Source organism: Scatophagus argus, chromosome 24 (genome assembly GCF_020382885.2).
Source record: "Scatophagus argus isolate fScaArg1 chromosome 24, fScaArg1.pri, whole genome shotgun sequence".
NCBI classification, from domain to species: domain Eukaryota; kingdom Metazoa; phylum Chordata; class Actinopteri; family Scatophagidae; genus Scatophagus; species Scatophagus argus.
The window spans coordinates 10,581,477-10,604,554 of record NC_058516.1 but is presented as its reverse complement, the minus strand read 5'-3'; the positions used below and the strand labels follow the sequence as shown (position 1 = coordinate 10,604,554).

Genomic DNA, 23,078 nt, shown 5'->3' with positions numbered 1-23,078 from the left:
TGCGCAGTAATCAATAAGGAATTATAATATTCAGACGTTAAAAAGAGTACAAATGGGTCGAAACAACATGCTCAAAATTTAAAACTTTTATTTGTGAACCACTGAAATGGACTGCAATACATCTGTGCCTTCTATCTTAAAGAATACTAACATGAACGTAAGGGGGGGGGAAAAAAAAAAAAGAAGAAAATTAAACGGCGAAACGTGACAGCTGGTGCCAGAGCAGGCGTCATCACGGACACTGGATTCATTGGAGGGGACAGGCGGGCCCATAACGATCTGCCATGAGGGAAAAAAAACGAATTTAACTGAAGCCTTGCAGCTTGAATATGGGCAGTGGGGGCGGCGGCGTTGACGTGTCAACAAGAGTTTTCCCCTCCAATGAAGCTGTCCGGTATGGCGGTACACGCTGCTGGTTTTAGGGTCTTTGAACACAATACAAAAATATGAGCACGAAGCACAAGATGACTTTTTCCTCTTTCCACCTGCTATGGCAAACGCAACACTAACAGAGGACACTGGGAAGTTTAACACAAAAGGCAGGCTTCGGTGTCTTGTTTCATACAAGTGCTTTTACTTTAAAACTCTTATTAAAAATAAAATATCCATCCACACCAGCTGTCAAGTACGGCGTAACAAAATAATACCATAAACATTTTTCATCATATTGTTAATAATAATAATAATAAAAAGGAAAACCTCATGTTTATTCATTTCAAAAAAAAAAAAAATGCACCCTGGAACATATTTTCCACCCCACAAAAGATGGAGTCTAGCTGTTGTCTGAGCAGTTGGTAATATGAATTTAGGGGAAGAAATTGGCTTAGTCTCCATTTGAGTCTGGAAAGATTTGATCACAATAGCAAGGTCCCTTCACATTTTAAGAACTACTAACAACTCTTTCACAAGTCCCTCAGTCCCACTGCAGCTCTGCAAACTGTTTCCTTAAAGTTAAATTTTTCCACCACCAACGACAACAACTTGCGGCTACTTAGAACCAAATGCCTGACAATCGGTCTGTATACAGTACACATCCATTCTGATATTCCCTAACATTAGCTCTCTGGAAATGACAAAAATGAGAATGAACCAAAACATCCAAGCAAGGCCAAGAAGCAGAGTGAGCTTCAAATGTAAAAAAAAAATAACAACTTTTCTACTTACTCCAAAGCTCAGCTGGGAGACATGTTCTAGATAGACCCTTATTGTTGTCCTTATATCCTTTAACAGATGTACAGCCACGAAGCAGCAGAGTTCTGCCCAGGAGCACCACCAAAGAATGGAGCACCAAATAAAGTAAAATTAGGACCCTTTTTAGTTTTTTGTTTGCTTCATTTTATTTTGGATAACAGGAGATGAGGGAGGAGAGAGCACCCCGAGTGTTTGACTGCCAGTCACCACTGCTAACATTACTGAGGTAGACATTTGTCCCGGGTGGAGGACTGATGTTTTCATAAGCTCCCCAGCCAGAGAGGTGCCAGGCCTCAGCTTCTTCACCACACACACACACACACACACACACACACACACAAGCACTCAAACGGCTGGACAGGCAGACAAACAGCCTGGATCGAGTATTCATCTGTCTGTCCATTGGCTTCCTCTGTGAGCTGGTAGGCAGAGAAAACCATCTATGGTGACTGGGAGTGAAACACTGGGCTGCCTCTGGAGAAACACCCACACACACACACACACACACACACACACACACATATATGCAAGGCTCCACGACTACCAATTAGCTTATCGTCGTAACTCTTTTAAGCTCGAGGGCAAGCAGCTCAGTGGCACGGTACATGCTATCCTGTCACGGGTGCATGTAAAACAACACTTTCCCTTTGTTACCTTTGCTACATTCAATAATGAAAACCTGCCACGTGACAAGTCGGGTGGCTCTTTTACCCTACGGAGGGTCAATTCGCTTCAATTTCATTCACAGAGAAGATTCTCATCTCTGAGAAGTCTGAAAATACTGCTATTCTTGACATTTAGCCTGAAACTGTAACTCTTAAAATACTGCAGTGTCATTATTTTTAGACAGATGTAACATTCAAACGAGTTTGAATTGACTGAATAGAGTGACCTCAGCTCAGCTCTCTAGTGAGAATTAGCATAGCTAGCTTGTGATGACTTCATGTAACAAAAATAGTGACTTAATTCCAAATTACAGTCTTTTATTCACAGCCCGGGATAAATCTAGCATCAATGTGTTTGACAGACAACTAAAAAGAAGGGCATTGTCAGTAAAACGAGTCAAACCAAAGCAAGAGTGAAACAACTTAAAAACAAAGAGCGGACACGTAATGTTAAACTGAAGATATGGAATCATACTAAACCTTTGCATACAAGTCGTCAAGCAAAACAAAACAACAACAACAAAAAGTAGCTTTTCTATGGCCATGTTTTGCTCAAAAATAAAAATAAAAATCCAATTGCTTTCATTTTGGTTTTACAGTTTCTTTTAAAGATGATCTTTGCTTGTTCAGAGTGGCAGGTAGGCAGCTCCACATGAAAGAAAATCCAGGAGAGTGGAGTTGTGGGGCGGGACTTTGGCAGTTTTTGTTTTTTCTTTATTGACAAGATGATTTCTCAAGATTGCCTGCAGGCATTGAGGAACTTGGTTGGGAGTACAAGGACGGCAGCATCTGTTGTCCATGAAAATCGAGCAGCCGTTGAGGAGTGAAGTTCAAGAGCACGCGCACCCCTGAGGAAAAGAGGGTCGAGGGGAGTGGGGGAGGGGGTCGGGAGGCGGGGGCGGCTCTTCTCACATGGACTCAAACTCGTCGATGCGCTGCTTCGTGTTGCCCTGTCGGATCTGCCGCAGTGTTTTGTATTTGTCGCGGCCCGCTTTCACGTTCTCGGCGTGGAGCACGTCGTTCTGCGTCTTCTTGGTTTCGTCTCTGGCCTGGGCCAACTCGGAACTTAAGGTCTGAGAGATCAAAGAGAAGGTAGGATGAGAAGGTGGCGACGAGGACGGGGGGGGACGAAACGTATGAGGTTAAGAGGAGAGAAGAAGCAAAGAACAGCAAAACAGAGGAAAAACAACGGTGGGGTGGGGTCGGTACGGTGGGGTGGGAGGGGTGACGGAGGTGCAGAGAGGTTGCAGGAAAAAAAAGAGGGGGAATACGGCTCAAATCATTTCAAAAGTCAACATCGGACTGACGCGAAGCAACTTATCTAGAGCGACAATCGACGGTGTGTCAACGCGCCTTTAGGGTTCACAAAGAAATCCTTCCAATGAGCTGAAACAGTTTAGTTTTTATGCCCTCAAGCTGGGACTGCAGTTACAGCACAGTAGTCTTTCAGGGCTGTTAATCTGAATCCCAACAGTCCTTCGTGGTTGATATTTCATTGTCAAGTCAAAGCTAATCAAACTATTATTATTATTTTTTTTTGTCATGTTTGAACTCTTCTTGCCATAGCTTCAGTCCTGGCATATACAGTAGCCCAGCTTATATCCAGAGCTCCTGTTAGATAAATAGATTTAAAGTTAAGAAAGATATGAAGCGTTTTGAAATCATGTGCTCAGCGGATTAATTACCATCAGGTCTGCCTTAAAGCCGGGCTACAGTCTAAGCCAGCACATCCACTCCTGTTAAAAGCAGGAGTTTAAAGAGGACTGGACAGAGAAGTATGCCTTATCTTACCCTTATTTGAAATAGCTTGGCTGGGGTTTCTTCTTTGCAACGAAACTGCTGTTAGAAAATAATATAATCTTGTTGTTATTCTTGTTGGCGAGGTGAAAATCTCTTTTTGGTTAAACTGATGAACTGAAATTTTGTTTAGACTGCTGAATTTAAAAAAAAAAGAACTTTTTTTAATTCATAATGTTTTATTCACCTGGTCGCTGTCAACATGGCTGGTAATATTTATTAGATGGTATTTTCATGTCATTTTATTTGAAATTTAAATGAATTGAAGTGTGAATGCTCATTTGACTTTAGAAAAAGTACTTCCCAAGGTCAGTGTGATTTTTATTAATGAATTTTACATATTGTTATGTGTTAAAGGCTGTGGGCTAACTATCAGATGGGGCTCGCGAAGGTTTTTCACCCGTGGCTCTCACCTGCAGCTGTTGCTTGACCCTCTCGTTCTTCTGGGCTTCGGTGACGCGCGCCTCCTCGCTGCGGAGGTCGAGCTGGCTCACGCCCTCGTTGGACAGCTCGGCGCTGGCCTCCGCGTGGTTCTCGTCCTGCTCGTCGTGCTCGTTCCCGTCGTTGCCGCCCGGTGGCGCTGGCACCACAGTGACTGCGGTCTTCAGCTCCTCCTTGGCCTTTTCCAGATCCTCCTGGGCTGAGAGGGCCTGAAGGCGAGGGCACGTAGAGGGAGAGCGTAAGACAAAGATTCGCACCAGGCAGGTGAGAGTGAAAATACGCCAGTGGATCAGTACAAAAAGACACGGCTGAATGTCAGGCACTGCAACGTCTGCCATGCTGTATACCAAAATGTTCAGCTTTAAGAAAGACTCAGACATTTCCCTGATGACACAATGAAGTCAAAGTTAGCCCATCCCGTACCTTTTGCTGCCATTCAGTGGCCTCATCGTCTTTCTTCCTCTTGGCTTCTTCCAGGAGAGCGATCTTAGCTGTGAATTCAGCCAGCTCAGAAGCCTGGAATAAATAAAAAAATTTAAAAAAGAAAAAAGAAAAAGAAAAAAAAAAGACCCAAGCAGACAACAATGTGCTCTAGGTTATTTTTAAACACACAGAAAAAAGGGCTGTGACAGCTCACGCCACCAGTCCAAAACAAACACACACCAGTTGCTCCTGGTTCTTCTGCTGGTCTGCCGCCTGCTTGGCCAGCTCGGACTTGGCCTCCTCGGCGGCCTGCCTCTCCTTCTCTAGCCTCTCGGCCTCCTCCCTCGCCCTCCTTCTCTCCTGCTCCAGCTCCAGGGCAAGGCGAGTCTGTTCCTCGAGCTCTGTGGAAAGGCACGAGCACAAAGAAAAACAAAACAAAACAAAAGCGTTACATGTGACCTCCACTTTCATTTAATTTCCTGCACATTTCATATTCAAACCTCAGCATGTGGTGAGGGCGCACTTAAAACTAACTGAAGTATGATTTGTTAATTATGTTTGTCCTCTGTTGTACTGATGCACAATTATCCCTAAATATGGAGATTGTAAAAAACAGGTCTTCTAACATAAATTCCAGTTCATTCCGGTTTCAAAAGACGTGATTAGATTAGACAGACGGACGGATTAAAGGAAAAAACGATACCTTTCTGAGCTCTCATCGTCTGCTCTTCGATCTGCCTCAGCCTCTCCATGAGCTCTTCTTTCTCACGCTCTATCCTCTCCTTCTCTTTCTCTGCATACTCACGCTTTTTCTTCTCGTTCTCCAGTTGAGCCCTGGGAAGTTTTGCGAGCACATGCGTCAGATACCTTGAGCGTTACTGAGCGAGAGCGATACATTTTACAATATCACATATACAGAGGAACGCAGCAAACCAAGCACTTGTAACTTTGTAATGTTTAACCGAATAGAAAAGATCCTTACATGCGTTGCCTCAGTGTGCGTAAGAGAGGCAACACTGCCCTCTAGTGGAGCTCTACCTGCTACTGCGTGATTTCCAAGAGTTGGAAGAGTTTGCCATATTTGCCTCTGATAATCACTGATTAAGTTATCTTTTGGTGTATTAAATCACCTTCATATCTTAAACTGGAACATATCTTATATGAGCCCAGCGAAATTATTATTTCAAGCATTTAAAACAGGAAATGCATAGCTTAAAAACAATTCAGTTCAACACTAAAATGGTCTAATGCATATTATCACCTGCATATTTGTACTCCAGTGATACACTTTTATTTTTTCCCTGTGTGAATTTGTAGTTTTTGTTTTGCTAACATTATTCACATACATATGCATCCATATCTAACTTAAAGCCAGATTTTCCTACTTTTGGTAGCAACAGTGTATTAAAAGTTGTTTCTCCAACTACTACTAAAGCCTATAAGAAAGAAAGCCCAGAAGCAATTAGCCTCGAGTGCAGCAGGAACATTACAGTGGAATCTCTATGTCAATGTCAAAATAGTATGATTATCATTTCATTTCAGCAGCCGGTTAAGTAGATGTGGCAGGCTTAGAAATACATAGAAAATCCATGCTGTACAAACTACACAGATTTGTAAACCAACCAAGCAACTATTTTACCCCCCCCCACCCCTCAGCTAACAGGCTTGGGAACAAAATGATAACATGGTTGTGAGTGTACCTCTCCATTTGTTTGTGTTGCTTCTCCTCCCGGGCCTGAGCCTTCATCTGCTGCACCTCGATGGTGTCGGGCTTCCTCCTCCTCATGTACAATTCGTGGTTACCCATACACAACGCCAAGATACGCTTGTTGATGCGCAGCCGCGGGGCATAAAACACGAAGTCCTACAAGAGGTGCAGAAAATACATCATACATGATACGAAGCAGGACACGTTGTCTGGATACAAGAGGCAGAAAATCAAATATCTGTGTATAGCACCGATGATATGACACTCACAGGTGCTTTCTTGTCAATAGGTTTGATGACAAACTTCTTGTCATTGAAAGAGATGTTTCGAATCTCACTCCAGGGGAAGCCAATCTTTGGTGTCAACCTGTAAAACAGAAACAAAAACATTTCAACATCTTCACTTGCGTCCCACTCACGATGATATTCAGAACAGGGTGTTATACAGTTTGCCGAGGATGCTTTATAACATTTGGCCAGCAGATGGTGCCCTGTATACACAGAACGACGTTGAGAAAAATCAGGAGACCAAATACTCTTTTTTTTTTTTTTTTGCAGTTTACGTTTCAACCTTCACTTTCATTTTTCCAGTAAAGTGATAAAGACTGTTGAAGAGGAAAAAGAAAGAGGTAGAAGCAACTAAAAATACCACTTCCTACCAAACATTAAAAGGATGGTGGGTGTTCTCGACACAAGAAGGAACAAATCAAAACAAAGGAAAAAAAAAAAAAGGATAAAGTGATACCGAGGAGTAAGAATCTACCCTTATTTCCTTCCTTTGCCACCTGGACAAGAGGAGGGAGATGGTGATTGTGATGGCCTAAGATAACGAACAGGAAAGGGAAAAGCTGTGACAGGAAATGCTACAGATTAGATCTATCCTTTCTTCCACAAAGGAGGGGAGACTCTCTGACGAGTGGACAGGAAAGACGCTCCTACAATGGACAGACGTGGCCTTCCTTTCTCCACCTCTCCCTCAGTTTTCACTCTGAAAAACATCTTCCTCTCTAAACAGCTTCCTCTCTAAACTTGTGTCAACGTCAAACAAATGCTAAGGATTTGTTTGAGGTACTTTCCAAACAACGTCACCATCACATTGCGTCGACAGGAAAGCCCTGGATCGTGCTTTACTGACAGTAACTGCAAGACCAGACGCTACATAAACAGTGTTGTATTGTCAAATGAATCTACTGCAGGCAGGCTGGTGAACGCCTTCACAGCATGGATTCGAATCTTTTCCAAAGATTCTGCCCGACACCAAAACGTGGGTCGTAACTCAAATGAACGACGACAGCCTGTTTACAAGTGTGATCAAAAAGCTTTGGGAGGTTACAGTATGTGCTCTGCTGTCATAACACCAGGAAGCCTGCACATAAATATCCTTGTCCTTTGGGTATTGGATGACTTAAGTCTTAAAGAGCCATAATCAAATGAAAAATTAATTCAAAAAGCTCCAGGCAATGCAGATTTTTCTATTACTCTTATTCTAATTATGTTTGTTTGTTTGTTTTTATCCACAATCTAAAGACTAAAATTACTGCACTGCAGCAGCTGAGAACCGACAACACTAATGTCTTTTAACAGAAGCTGAGGGTCTTTACAAAATGATGACTTATGTTTACGTTATTTACTAATGAATAAGACATAAGGCTCTGTACTTGTGGCAAGGTTGTGCGACAGCAGGTGTTATGACAACATGCGTTGACACACATCGGTTTGCACACACTTGTCCTCGTGTCTGTTGCTGTTTAGTGATCGACTGCAAACTACAGCTCTGAGCACCTTGCACGCGCGTGTTTGTATTCCAGGCTTTTCCAGACTCAAATTTCCCATAATTCTCGGCGCATTAATCATTTTAGAAATGAAACACAACAAATCTGTTAGTGTACGTGCGTGTGTCTCTCTTACTTGTCATCGTGCTCGTAAATGTTGAGGCCAAGGGCGTCCACCCCCAGCCAAAGCTGAGTGCCCTTCTTGTTTTTGATCTCAAAGTAGTTGACTCCGTACATCTCCAAGTCCTGGGCGATTTTAAGATATTCCATCATCGAGTCCTCTCTAGAGAAGAGGAAAAGCAGCACGGGTTATAAGATTTTATATTGTGTTTTTTTTTTTTTTTTTAAATTAGAAAATGTCCACAGTAACACCAGTAAAGCAGAAACCATTCTATTACATGAGACTCTCAGATGAACAAGGCAGATTCAGCCCTCTTAAAAAGAACAAGAAGGAAAAAAAAAAAAACAACAGCACAGACAATGACAGTAATTCCACATCCGACATGACCCAACAAGCCCCAGAATGTGATAAGGAAATTTTGACGCATACCTAAGCATTCCTCTGTGTTCTTCGTGCCAAGTCTGTATCCTGTCCTCCCACTGCTCCTTGGTCAATTTGTGCTGCTCCAGGACTCTGTGCACACAAACACAGACACAATAACTTCACCTGAAAGGGAACAGTTCAGAATTGTTTCCTCCAGAGGAAATCATTGGAAATTCCAACAGGGGACAAGCCACATTCCAGGCTTTGAAGGGCTTAGTTTGTATGTGAATATTCAAGGGACACCTCCCCACACATATCCCTCTGTGGCGCACAGCGGAAGCTTAAAGGTCGTGACACATTTCATGCGAGCGCGTGTACCTTTGAGGCAGCAGTCTGTCATGGGTAAGGTACCCAGGCTTGTGCACATCTTTGATGTAGTCTCCGTACTTGGCCTGGACAGCATATGACGCCAGAAGCACGGCTGTCTCGGGAGGACAGTAGTTCTCATCGTTCAGGATTGCCTCTTTCACCTGGAGTTGACAGACGGAAATTGTTTAATTTAGGTAGGTAGCTTTTGACTTAATTATTAATTGAAAACACTATCTCCACATGTGAAACAAGCCGTGAGAGCTTACGCAGGATGATAATGTGTGTTACTAAAACAGGTCCAGATGTACTGGAAATTCTGTTAATATCTGCACTACTTTTAGGAAGGAGGCTTGACTGCTGAGTGTTTTGTTACCTGCAGGAAGAAGAGTCTCTGGGTGATCTCTTGGATTAGTTCCTCTGAGACATCCTCGGGGAAGAATTTAGCTCTGAACTTGAACTGCAGAGGGTTTTCTTTCTTCACATCTTGCTGGGTCACCTGGATTATAAAGACAATGAAGACATTAAAAAGTTTGCAAGTGACCTGGAAGGAAGAGCAATTCACAACAAAACTTGTGACTTTGTAATCGATTATGCTGATTTTCCAATCGTCCTCCTCGTAAATTGTTAGAAGAAAAGAAAATATCCTGTCACATATCATGCTGGCAGGCATGCATTGGTCTACACACCAGTTTCACTACACAATATTGAGTGTGTGGGGGAAAATTTCTATCATACTTAGTTGGAAACACACACACACTGTAATAGCAGGGGTGTTAAGGCTGGAGGGTGTGCTGGCCTCAGTGAGAGAGGAACTCTGTTTAAAGAGCACATCTGAGGCTCCAGACCACAGCAGAGCTTCAAGGCAAATGCCAGACACGCAACAGACACCGACTGGATGAAAGATGAACAGATAGAGCGTGAGGGGAAAGAGAAAGACCCTGACAAAGAACTGGCAAAGAGAAGAAGAAGGCACGATAAAAGTGACACTGCACTGTAAGAGGAAGAAGTCAGTGTAAGTGTGTAAATGAAAAGAAAAAAAAGGAGAAGATTGAAGATGACCGACCTTCTTGTTGAGTTTGAGCCAGGTGATGTAGCCTTTACTGTCAACATACTGTAGGCCAAAGAACCAGACCTCCCGCAGTCCCACCGTCTTCACCACCTGACAATAAACCAAAATGAAATCTGACTTCTTCCAGGCGCTTGCATGCATCAGCCTTCAGCTGATGGTGAATCATACACACAGTAAACATTTGACGAGAGACCAGCTGGCGACCCCTGCTTGAACTGCACCAGTAACATAGCGGTTATGGTCCATTATCAGATATAAAAAAAAACTGTGTGTCTAAACAGCTTAACTAAATTCAGTAGGTACACAAAGCTGTCTTCTAACACCAAAAGGTGCCTTAAGCATATTCAGCATTTTGCAAAGCAGTAACCAGTTGACATTTGTGGTTATGTTACTCACACTCACCTGGTCAAAGAGCTGTTTCCCTGTGGTATTAGGCTGGATGGCAAACTCCAGCTCTGCATCCATGGTGGTCACACGGACGTTGATCTAGAGAAAAAATGCAATGAGACCTTTACTTTGTTTGCCATATCACACACGTAAAGACTGAGACTTTTTATTTTAAATCTGGGGTCTATGAAGATATCGAGGAGGTATCATTCATATTTTTGGATCTGAATTAGCAATGAGTACCGTCTCTGGTTAATTTTGACGTCATTCATACTGTGATGGAAAACACTTAAAAATAATATATGCTGCAGGATGTATGTACCAAATAAACTGACTATGCATTAGTGTTGCAATCTGACTTGAATGAAATTGATTTCGTATGCTAGAGAATGGAAGAACATTTCCTCAGTATGTGTGCAATGTCCTTAATTTCCCTCAATCCTGACCCAAGCTTAGTAAAGAGACTTCATACTCGTGTCTCCCTTCTTTCCATCCTATACTGCCAGGGTGTGCAAGCCCCGCCTACCAAGTCAGCCTACTACTCTGATGGGGCGGTGCACAGGATAAAACTCAGTCATTGGCTGTTTCCTGGCAGCAGGCCTAGCGGTGCTGACCTCCGACACATGTGACATCCTTCCTCCCACACCTACGCGCACGCCAAGTTGTATGTTGCCTCTGTGGCGGTTAACAAGAGGCGGAGGGAAGTGGAGCGCGGTACAGAAGAAGGCGAGAAGCCAAGTACGAGGCAGTGTGCAAAAGCATAAAGTTTAGCAAGAGAGCAAGATGAGGAGAGAGAGAAAAAAAAAGGCGGGGTAGATGTAGCACCAAAGGAAGAAAGAGAGATGATCTGGGATGTACTCTCTTTGAGATTAGGTTACAGCGAGGTTGTAGATGAGCCTAGCATACAAAAAAAAAACAGCAGAGAAAGCAGAAGAGACTCAGAAAACAGAAACTTGGGACAAGAACCTTCCTTTTCCTCTGAGCAATTATACACACAACCTCAGGAATGCTTACTTTGCATTTCTCTCCCTCTCCTCTCAATTATCTCTTCGCTGTCCCTCCTGCCTTCATCCCTCCCCGTTTCTCTCAATATCCCCGCAATGAATAATCCATGAAACTTGTGTCTATACAGCACATAGCTGGACTCCCGCGCACCACATGAAGTTCGGACCACAAAGTATCTGCCTCTGTCTCCCTCTCATTAATTAGCCATGAAAACTTGCAGCACTTTCGCCACACTACAAACAACCTCGCATTTACACTATTGCATGCCCTGCACTGTAATGCAATGGTGCATTTATATAACACTACTTTAAAGGCGACTAAACCGTATCCCATATGGTGATAATCTAACCCGCCTAAGGCCAGGCTTTAATTTGGTTGGAAATCAAGGGCAGCTCCCCAGGGAAAGATTAAGTCTTAATTGACTAAATGATTGTATTTTGCTGCATTACAATAAGCATTTTGTGCCCTTTGAGAGCAAATCTCTCTGGCTCGCCTGCTGTCGATGCAATGAAGATTCCAAATCATCAACACTTCATGCGTGATCCACGTCTGGGAATCAGCCCACATTGCAATACCAATCATATGCAGGTTGGCTATTACTGCAATTAAGGTGATTCAGAGTTCAGTGTGTGAAGCAGGAGTGGAGTAGTAACCTCTAATGATAAGGAAGGGCCTGCATGAAAAACCTGTGCAAAACCAGCTTCTCGTATCAGCGGGTAGTGATATTTTCTGTTTTATTTAGTTTGTTCTTCACAAAATTGTGTCTTTTAACGTGCTACGGGCACACCATAACAATATAAGAAATCTGGCACAGCTCTTAATGATGACTCACTCTCAAATGAAAACTGCAGGCTGCAGAGTTTGTGTAGTAAGCTTCATAATTAAAACAGGTTCGGTTATTTTCTGGAGATGATTTATGAAGGCGGCACTGACATCCAATAAGAGTAGCTGCTTATGACAACACGGCCCTGTCAACGTCATCTGAATAAGGATGCTGAGGATGTGGTTGCATGATAGAACATGAGCTAACTGAGAAAACTAGCTCTTGGCTTTGTTTAACCTAAATGCAGATGCTGCAAACACTAACGTCTTCTGGGGACGCTGCACAACACAAAACTTTCAACCAAGAGGAACTATTACTCGGAAAATGTGCTCACACCTCCGCCCTTCTCTTTTTAAGTATGCATGTCCTGCACACCTCCACCCTTCTCTTTTTATACATGTATGTCCCACACACACGTTAGAATGACTGCAATGAAAACGCCGCTCTAAAGGGTATTTCACATGTGTGAGGATTCGCTGCTTTTTTTTGTCGTTTCTGGTAGCAAATGAAGGGTTTTTGGGTGTCATACTGCTGGATACATAATACAATCAATTTGAAGACATCAGTTTGAGCTCTGGGAAGCTCATAATCTGACATTTTACAAACAACGAAACAACTGAGATAATTAACTGGCAGATGAATTGATAATGAACTCAATCTGTGTCCTATTGAGATCTTTGGTGAAAAAAAATTCTGGAGCAAATCCCACCCCACTACATTAAGGAATAACTGTCACAGTAAAGTATTCTCACTGTATGTGCACCGGAGGCTTCAAGTTACCACATCACACTTGCGTAAGTTGAATATGGATTGGCTTTCAAGCCGTTTGCGATGTCACAAATCATGCTCGCGGGCCCACTCATTGAAAGTGCATTTTCAAAGAGCACAGACAAGTTCAGCAGATGAACGCGAAAACAGCTTCATTAGCTTCAAACTCTGCACGTACATCATTCTGCGTCGTGAATCGCACACATTTAACTGGAGGAACAAGAGGAAAAACACATTTTTGGCTGGAGGGGGGCTTTAATTACCAGGGCAAATGGCTCAATCTACACTTGCAAGTTTACAAACCAAGCCCCTGACAAAAAGCGAAAAGGGCACAATAACCTGTTCATGGTTCACTGGCAGATGAATTAAGACTCACTGACTTTCTGAGAGAGTAGCAGTTATAGAGAATGTGGCGCTGAGCTGAGGTTTCCAAGTGACCGGCCTTGAATGTCCCTTCCCCTGCATTTGTGTGGGGCCCACCTTTGTGTGTGTGTGTCTGCCAAAAACACAGCCAAGTAGCAACAGAGCACAGAGAGGTGGAATCCTGTATGGACCAGACGGTCAGTTAATCCTCTCTCTCCTTGCAGGGGAGGGGACAACAACGCGCCGGGACTCTGACACAGCTAATCACACACACTGACAACTGAGAGGTCTCCAAAGAGCGACTTTTGCAAGCCTGTCCTTATATGACACCGTCTGCCTGGTGACACTTGACACACTGACTGGGCAACATGACAGGTCCTAAAAGTTACTGTCTAAAAAGAGAGCAGGAGAAACAAACAAATGGAGTAGAATCTATATGTGGGCTTGTTTAATGTCGCCCGCGTGAGATGTTGAATTCCTAACAGCAAGAGATGAACACGACAAGTAGCAAAACAACAAGAGATGCCCACTTGATGTTCAACTTGCGGCATTAGTCAGACACATCAGAGTATTTGAAGAAGTCTGAAGTAGGGCTTTTCTCTGCAGTTTCAAAATGCTTTTCAGTTTCTTTTTGCCGACATGTTTTCATGTATGCAAGCACACTGAATACACTCAGTACCTCCCCACATCAAATTGCCTACATTTCCTGATCACGTATATTAGAAGAAGGAAAAACACTGCCCCCCTATATCTTTTTCCCTCTAGTTTTACTGCACATGGGTTAAGACAAAGTCCACAAATGGCAAAAACAGTAGAGAAAGTGGAGTGGAGAGAGAAGGGCTTTATGGGAGCCAAGAGCGAGACTCGTCGCTCACACGCCTGATCAACACGGGTACACCAGCAGCAGATCGTCACAGCTGCATCTCCGTTCATATGATACTGAGGCACAGTGGTAGGATACCTGGAAATTATGACAAGGCGTTGGACAAGCTGCTAGCTTGTTTACATTTTTTGCACTTTTATTGGTTTGTTAGTTTTTTTGTTTGTTTTCCAGTCCCCTTTAGCCATTTGCTAGTAGCGGGACTTTTTTAAACTACACATCTCCTCCTGTCTCGTACATAACACAATATAATTCGCTCTCCCGTCTTCATGTGCAGTGTCACTAAACAGACCTCAAGTTGCAATGAGACTGCACTAAAGCACTGACTTGACAAGCAACTGAAATCATAAAAGCCAACAAACAAGAAAGGCTAGCAAGTCTCATTTACATTTTTTTTTTTTTACACTAGGGATGTTTCTAAACCGCCCCTCTCTATTTCAGTTTTGAAGACAAGCTCTCGCTCAGTCGGACCCCTTGTTAAATGTGCAGCTGTTTAGTTACTGTAAGCTGTTAAGAGGAGCTTTGCTGAGAGAGGCCTTAAGAGACACACACACTTCAATCAGTAGAGCTGCTAATCTAGCCTGCGGGGCTCTAAGCAGCTGTCTGTCCCTCTGATTAACACCCCCCGCCCCCCCGCAGGGTGAGGCAGGCTTTGGAGGGAGGGAGGGAGGAAGGGAGAGAAGAGTGAGAGAGGAGCAGGAATCACTGCTACCTAAAATGCAAACATTCATCCTTTGGGGGGGAAGGGAAGGTAAATGCTGTGTGGAAAGTGTCTCTTCCACAAGCGGAAAAGAAAAAAAAAGTTAACCATGTTAAGTAACACACAGGATCCGGAAAGTTTCCTGTGATTTTACAGAAATGCACTAAAGGGATAATAAAGAGGAAAAAGGTGGGCTTTGCTTTGCGCTACTTGATTATGGAACAAGCTTTTGTATTGTAAATGAAGTGAAGGGTCAGAAACAACTGGCAAACAAGAGTGTTGCACCGCCTTCCTTCCCATGACCCTCACTGTTTTCCTACCTCTTAAAATTCTTACACTGAATCTCCTCAGCAGTACAACAGACTCCAACGTCCCTTTCTCTCTTTTCCAATTTATTATCATTATCAAATTTTATGTTCCTCCGTCTGATTTCTTCCCAGTCCCTTAGTGTCAGTCCTCCTGCCTTGCAGCTTCTGCACTTCCACAGAGACAGGATGTTGACACAGACTCAGGTCTTGATGTATAAACGGCAGGCCCCCTCTGCAGCAAACAGGAAAACAGCCACAAGCTAGGAAGTCGGTGAAGGCACTCTTCCTGTGGGGTACTGTCACCTCATACACCCCTTGACACTACCCAACCCCACCCAGGCCACAGAGAGCACTAAACAAAAGGGAGATGATGATGTCAGGGTATATGACAAACAGCACTGTATCTAACAAAACTTTATATATGTTCATACTCTCCCTGAAATTGATTCTTTGATGCTTCAGCCACACTGATGTTGATGCTATCAGATAGGGATGCTAATATCTAATGAGCGATGAAATCCTCATAAAAAAAAAAAAAATCCACTGACATATTAACCAATTAAATACTTTTTATTAATAAGGGAAAAGCACAGCTGCAGGCTTGGGAAAACTTCTTGAAAAATAATACATTACGGACACTTCCAGTCAAAAATGAAGAAGAAGAGACTAGAGGTGCCTGAAAGCGGGTCTGTAGTTTGGTGGAGGCGGGAGGGTATAAAAAGTCCTTAACTCTGAAATGTCACATACATGCTTCAAAAAAAAATCATAGCTGTGAGTTAATTTCCAAACACCCCACACTTGAAGCAGGTTATTGTGTTCATATAAAAGTTACAATACCGGCTTTACATTATGAGACACTGAAGTCATACATAGCTGTGCATGTTAAAATCAGTGCTAACAAACAAACTGACTGACCACACTCACTGCTAGCTCTTTTATGCCTTGGTTACAGATGAGCGCCGACACCGAGACATAAGAGGTCTGTTTCAAAAGTTTTGATGTCTGGCACCAGTCCCAGAGTAGGTCATGTCTGATGCTTCCACTGTTTATTATCACTGTGACAAGCTGTACTTTCTCTGTCAGTTATTGTCTGTGACAGAGATGTCGCTTTCATTAAAGCGTCCAGCTCCTTTCTAGGGGCTGTTTTTTGGGACCGTGCCCTGGTGACTCACAGGACAAGAGGAGGGAAGTGGACCATGACATCAGTGGCTGGCTGTTCCTCTTCTGTAGAGTCGCGAGCCTCCCCACCCACTACCTCAAGAGCTAGATACAAGATGTGTTCCACTTGTACTGAAGTCTGTTGTTCCTGGCTCCTAGGAAAGTTTCTGATGTAATCTTTAGCAACCTGACTTTGAATCTTTTCCATGAGAGTAACTAAATAAAACATAATACCAAAATACTCACTACTGCTGTGTCCTGCGAGTTGCTTAGAATTACAAGTGGCCTAAACAACTTTATACTTTATACTAAAAAAAAAATACAATAAAATCACTTGCTGTTAAGTTAAAACTAATTTGGCAACATGCAATATTTCCCAGATTCATGCGTGAGTTTTACCCCAAGTCTGTTTATAATGAAAAAGCAGCAAGACAACAGTGGGACAGCCATGAAGGGGCTGCATGAAATCGGTTTTGTTTTGCCGTTGTTCACATCCCAGAACTCTGGCATTCTCTCCACCCTTTAAGCAACAATGGCAGCAGTGTTGCACTTCTATGGCCTGTGGGCCCGGCAGTTCATTTCACACTCTGGCTGTTGTTTACTTGGAAGAGAAGTATGAGGAGTGGGAGCAGCCATGGGGATGAAACTGCCACTTCTCCGAAAGCACAAACGTAGCTTTCGGCAGCAACACATGCCAGCTATTACGACAGCTAGACAGAAGTTTGAAAGGGCCAGAATATACAAGCAGACGAGGCAGGAAAATACAAGCAACATTCATAATTTGCGATTCATATCATATATCCTGAGCTACAGCTTAATAAGTTGTAACAGTGCTCCATTTTGTTTATGTCAAGCAATCTGAATCAATTAGCAGGGAAAGTGCCTGACTAAAGCATTTTTTTTTCCCTCCTGGCTTGTTCCTTTTACAGCTGCACCTCTGTGGAACACCATTATGATGAAAGCTACTGACATTTATATGCCAACTTTCATGTAGTTCCTTTCAGCCTCTTACCGGTTTGGGCATCTTGGCTTCTTCTCCTCCTGACACCCGACAGCTGAGAGGATAAATCCGTCACAGGACGGCAAGAACACCTGTATCACAGGACCTGAAAGTGAAACAGTAAATGAGAGATTGAGCAGAGCAAAAGCAGAGTTCTCCAAAGAACAAACAGAATTAAAGAAGAAGAAAAAAAAACTGAAATGGTTCCCATTCCTAAATCTGTTAATGACTACAAAGCACAGAAACCCCAAACAGCCAGATGCACAAATAAATGGTTTTGCATTCGATTTCAACATGCGCTAACACTTTGCTGTGCATACGGTAACTATTGAAGGGGCAAATGGGGAAACTATTTTCAACATAATTACTGTGGGAAAGAAAGCTCAAAGACAGTAAGGGATTATGTGAAGACTCAAGGACACTGTAAAATGATTGGTTACATTGCATCAAAACAATAATAATAAACTATCTGAAATGAATTACCTGAATATCTGGATTACAAAATTTTATGTTTCACACTCCACCTCATCTTTGCACGCTCTACCTACTTTGGCCAGTTGTTTATATCTTGCCAACTAATTAAAAAAAAAAAGGTGTTCATAGTTTTCTTTCTGATTTCCAGCCACCCCTATGTTTCACCTCACACGGCCATGAACCATTTAAGGCTCATCTACTGGCAAACCGAAACTAAAAGATTTCTCTTGCTAATGATGATTTCTTTCATTAACTTGGAGAGTTGTGATTGGTCAAGTTCCTGCCTTGTTCTCCATAAAGTAAAAGTCTTCTTCTAGATGTACAAGTCTTAAAGTTTGGAGCTCTGTTGAAATGCCATGTGGTGCCAAAATGATCCAAGAAACCTTGCCATATTAAACATGTCACATTAATAGTTGAATTTCCCTCGGGATCAATAAAGTATCTATATATCAATTTAATAATTTCTGTGTGTTCTAGTGGTACTATGAAGTATGACGTTTTCATTGTTTACACAGTGTTAAAAAGTGACAGAGCAAGCCTTTTCAATATTGAGTAGGTTATTAAAGTGATGTGCACTTCTTGTCTTGTGCAATCCTGTAAGCTTGCAGTTAACCTACATTAACCCCTCCTACTTTATTTTGAAATTGACGCTCGGGGAATCTTGTCTTACAACACTTATTTTACGTTCAGAATCCAAAACAACGCCACCAAAATGACTCTACTCCATATTGGTGATTTAAAAAAAAAAAAAAAAAGATTATTAACAATGCTCAAAGCTAAATGATAGTACCCTTACAGAATAACAGTGGCAGAAATAAAGGTTGTGTTTAAGTTAAGGGAGCCCAGTGAACATCTGAGCCGTGGCGTTTGTACTCCACACGAAGACATGCCCACTTGTAGCTTGTATACAATTCGCCTGCCTGTTTGCCCGCCGAGAACTGGCTTCCGTTACATTGTAATTTCACCACGCAGTTTAATCAAACGGTGGACATCTGTTACATCGTTGCCAAAGTGTTAGCTACAACTGCATAACACGACGAAGTAAAAGTTAAAAAAAAAAAATGCATAAGCTCGTAATGTCAAAACGCCCTTTTCTCAGTTCCACTCGCTAGCAAACTAATGTTAGCCGTTATACGACTCTTCACTCCAAAATACTTTTTCATGAAGTCAAGAGGTGGTACGCTGAAAGACTGACATTTTCAAGCTAGTGGGTGTAGTTTAGCTACATAACGGGACGAGCCTAGCCACGGTTAGCCTGGCTCGCGCGTTTGAAGTTTTAAAAGCCTAAAACATGTTTGTCATCATGAACGTTAATTCACAACACTCGGCACCAAAAACAGAAACACCCCAATATTGTGACTTAAAGACTACGTAGGGCAAACTACGGTGCGTTTACATGCAGCTTAGAGGGTACAACTTAGTACAAGTCGGTATTTCTACGGTGTCGTATAAAATATGAATTGGTCGAACACGAGGATATCCGCTATTGCATCAAACTTGAAGAGAAGCTCATCTTTTAGGGAGAGGCAACTCACCGGGGGGACGAAGTATAGCTTTAAATAGATAGGAAAGCCGAATATCTTCAAATGTATCAAATTATCCACGATGATAAATCCGTGTTGGTTCGCGTTCCTTATCTCTTGGTGCTTTTATCGAAATAAATTCCCGCAGACATAGAAAAACCGTTGAAGTCTTAACCATAAGGCGATTTGGGGTGCCAGCGTCGAGTCAGCCGGAATAAAACACTACGGCTTCCGTTTCTGACTTTAAAAATAAAAGCATCACAAAAGCGTGTGGGTGGGGGAAGTGCGTTACTAAAGACTTTTAGTATCACAGTCTCAAGTATTATATGAACCATTAACGACACTTAATAATTAACGTCTTTAATAACTATCCCCAATAGTAAAGAAAGGAAAAGCAGTAAGTAAAACATAAAAATGGGTCCCTATTACGTTACTATATGCAATGAAATTTCTGACATACATATGAAAAATAAAAGCTATAGCTTCACTTTGTATCTTGGCAGTTTAACCAGGAGTTCTAAGTTAAGTTGGGAAGCTTTTGTTCTTTGCAGCCAGATGGAGTCATGGTTTTATTTAATTTGAAGTGGGGAAAATGCATAATATCCGGTATTGTCTTCAGTTTCTGTCGCTAACCTGACGCACTTAATCGTGGAGATGTTCAATATGGCTGTCAGCAGCCGAGGAGTGGATGCATGGCAAGTATGGGGCATGCATCGTACCGTGAGCTGTATGGGGTGTGATTAATATCATACTGAACATGTTAACAGGCGAAAACACACAGAGCATCTGTGCATTAGCTTGCAGTTCATTTGGTACAGTCACATGCATCCAATCTGTAGTTGTAGTGGGTTTCAGTTCCTGCAGCTTATATTTTATTTCTTATCTGTTTACCCATCTGACCAAAAGCATTGAAGTATCTGAGATTTTGTGAGATTTCATACCATTTGAAATACTGATATAAATATTCCACACAAATTGGATTTCAGACATTCACCAACAAGCATCTCAGATAAGCACTTTTATGCATTGTTTAAAATGTGAGGGAGTGTGGCTGCAACCATTTCAAATGAAGAGTTTTAACTTCCCTCTGACATGAAGCAGCTGGACTCAGAAGTCGTTTTCTGCCCTCAGAATTTTTTACCAGCAGATGTCACGGCGTCCCTTCTGTTGGTGTCTCAGATGGTTTTGTAAAAGCTCCTCCATTTGTCAGCACAGAGGAGGGATTTGATGCATGTATTTCATTTGTCAAGAGCGTGTCCGATGTCACGTTACCCTGTTGCCACGTCCCCGCACTCGTGAGGAAACAGGAGCAGCTGCTTTGAAAGATGACAGTGCTTGCAGATGCCTGTCTATATCCCCAGCTGTTAACCTCCCTAGCAGCTGGACGGGATTGGAATAAACTTGCAGCAAGTTTCAACCAAAAGCTGAGAGGGTATTAACTCGCTTGACTAAGTCCAAGATGGAGTCTGACCTGACACTTTGGAGGTGTCATGCATGCATTGTGTACAAGGTTATTGTACTAATGACTGCAGCTGTCAAAATTATAATTACCTCTGGTTGAAAATGACACTGACCGGTAAACAATCTTAAAATATAAATAAAATATGACCAACATGATTAAAGATTGTCATTGTCAATCCCTCCTCAATCACGTTCTTACTCTTTTTTCCTCCCCTCTCTGTCATTATTTTCATCCTTCCTTTCCCCATTTTTCATCTCCTCCTTGTCTGATTTCTGGCTGATCAGGAGTGTTTGAAACATACCTGAGGCAAACGTTCACACCGACGGATTCAAACATACTGCAGATGTTTGTACTTCTCAGATGTACAGAGAAACGTAAGCAGCAGAAAAATCTTACTTGCCACATTTTGCTGATGTAGTTTAGTTGCAGAGAGCTTAAATGGACAGAAAGATATAGCTGCATACAAAATAAAAGTCTGGAAAAGGTTGAATAGATACAAATATAAGCACATTGTCGACGGATTATCGTGCATTTGAGGTTATAAAGATTATAAAATAAATGGTCAGGTCAGTTTACAGTTAAATCTCACTGAATTGTTTAATTGTCTGCACTGCATTTTTAAATTGTTTACTTAAATGTTTCACTGCAAATTTTTACATGACATTGCATGTACAGCACGCTGTGCTGCAGCTTTTGCATGTAGCGTTGAATACATCCTACATAATGAAGTTTATTATCATGAATATTTACCTGTGCTGCTCAGATTGGACATCTTTTACAAGTGCACTGATATCGTTTCAGTGGGTAGACAGCAGTTATGTTTTTACTCCACAGATGTCAGATCAGGGATTTCAGACAAGCTATTATAACATAAAGGGCAATCATGACCCCTGGTGGACAAGTGACAACATTGCAGCTTGTCAAATCAGGTGTGTTGTTGGTATCTGCAGTATATAACAATGTGTCAGCGGTGAGGCTTCCTATTATTATATTATTATATATTATTATTATCCTATTACTATATTATATTTATAACACATCACAGATTGTTAAATTACATTGGTTTTAGACTGGAAACCAGCTCGCTTATACTTTAACTATCGAATTCAGGCTCATTACAGATGATCAAACAATAGTGTATTTTATTAGATTTAACAGAAATGACGCAAAATAACCTCCCCAAAGAACAATCACACTAAAGTACAAGGCGTTCTTGTATCTTCATCTGAATAATTGTTTGTTTGTTTGTTTTTCGCACCAGAAAGTTTTAGACTTAAAGAGAAATACAAACAACATTGTAACCTATGACAACTACAGAGCACCGCAGAGAATAAATCATTGGTTCGCCTAAAAAATATTATCCAATTAAAATAAGAGAAAGGATCTGAGCAAGCAAAACATCTTTCCACAGGTCGAGGAAGAGAAGGAGGAAGAGGAGGAGACTGAACAGAGTCTATCTAATTGGATGGGGCGGAACTGTTTGGTTTGGGACGATCACGGTTTTCTTGCTAGTAATGTGATACATGCAATTTTCTAAATATATAAAGATATATACATACTTACACAGGGAAGAACAACGTCGACTTATTATGCAGGAGAAAGTATATGTAATTTCCAAATAGGACGCACGGAGGCAGCGTCGCTCTGTCGGTAGGCATAATGTTTAATTTATTAGGCCATTAATGAAGCTTCCTTATGAAGCAGGCCAAAACTCTATTAATAATCGGCTAAGTTAAATATTTGTATATCGACAAAGGAAAAGCTTTTCACCCCACACTGGACATGTTAATTAACAGAGTCGGCTTGATAATTCGGCATATAAATTGTTCACTAAATTTAAGGAAATACTGAACAAATTTAACTAAACAACTGGCTAGCAGTGTGGGGTTGCCCATTTGAGCAGGGAGATAACACCGTGCCTTTGGAACAAGGTTTAGGGGGATTAGCGAGGGTGTTTGTCCCTTCTGCTTCTCCCTGACATGGAAGCAAATATTTGTAATGGTGTGAAGCTTAACTTGAAACTGAAAGTGACTTTTTTTTTTTGTGCCTTCTTTGAACAAATCTGTGGACATCCCCCCCAGGTCACGTAAACTTGGCTGTTAGAGGTGTCACATTGTATTGCATGTGGAACAGCTCTTGGTCTTTATTTAGCCTGGCATATCACTACATCACAAGATCTCTGTTCATATGACTAAGGGCGGGCTGCTCTATTGTCAAAGTGGTGAAAGGGACCACTGTCAGGGAACTGGTAATTGGATGGGGAATTGGATATATTTGCTTTGATTGTTCCACCAGAGATCATCAGGTGT

At 42.0% G+C, this 23,078-nt stretch overlaps 2 protein-coding genes across 4 annotated transcripts in view; one reads left to right on the top strand and one right to left on the bottom strand.

The window, feature by feature from the left end:
* Positions 1–71: 71 nt before the first annotated feature.
* On the bottom strand, positions 72–19,541 carry LOC124055461 (radixin-like). 3 transcript variants are annotated; one of them, XM_046382347.1, is made up of 16 exons: positions 19,320–19,541; positions 17,323–17,416; positions 10,321–10,404; positions 9,913–10,008; positions 9,223–9,345; positions 8,859–9,010; positions 8,547–8,630; positions 8,133–8,279; positions 6,495–6,591; positions 6,218–6,381; positions 5,221–5,351; positions 4,758–4,918; positions 4,518–4,610; positions 4,067–4,303; positions 3,648–3,695; positions 72–2,929 (listed from the first exon to the last, which is right to left on the bottom strand). In XM_046382347.1, the coding sequence occupies exons 2-16, from the start codon at positions 17,332–17,334 to the stop codon at positions 2,765–2,767; spliced, it is 1,794 nt and encodes a 597-aa protein (XP_046238303.1). In that variant the 5' UTR covers positions 17,335–17,416; positions 19,320–19,541; the 3' UTR covers positions 72–2,764. The 3 variants fall into 3 exon arrangements, with proteins under 3 accessions (XP_046238303.1, XP_046238305.1, XP_046238306.1); XM_046382349.1 differs by lacking the exon at positions 3,648–3,695; XM_046382350.1 differs by lacking the exons at positions 3,648–3,695; positions 8,859–9,010; positions 9,223–9,345; ... (1 more) ...; positions 17,323–17,416; positions 19,320–19,541 and having other exon boundaries at positions 10,321–10,379.
* Positions 19,542–22,210: 2,669 nt separating this feature from the next.
* The window catches only part of mcf2la (mcf.2 cell line derived transforming sequence-like a), a 47,115-nt gene continuing 46,247 nt past the window's right edge, over positions 22,211–23,078 (top strand). The window contains exon 1 of the mRNA XM_046382306.1: positions 22,211–22,419. The gene's annotated coding sequence lies outside the window, so the exon portion shown is untranslated. The remainder of the gene's footprint in view (positions 22,420–23,078) is intronic.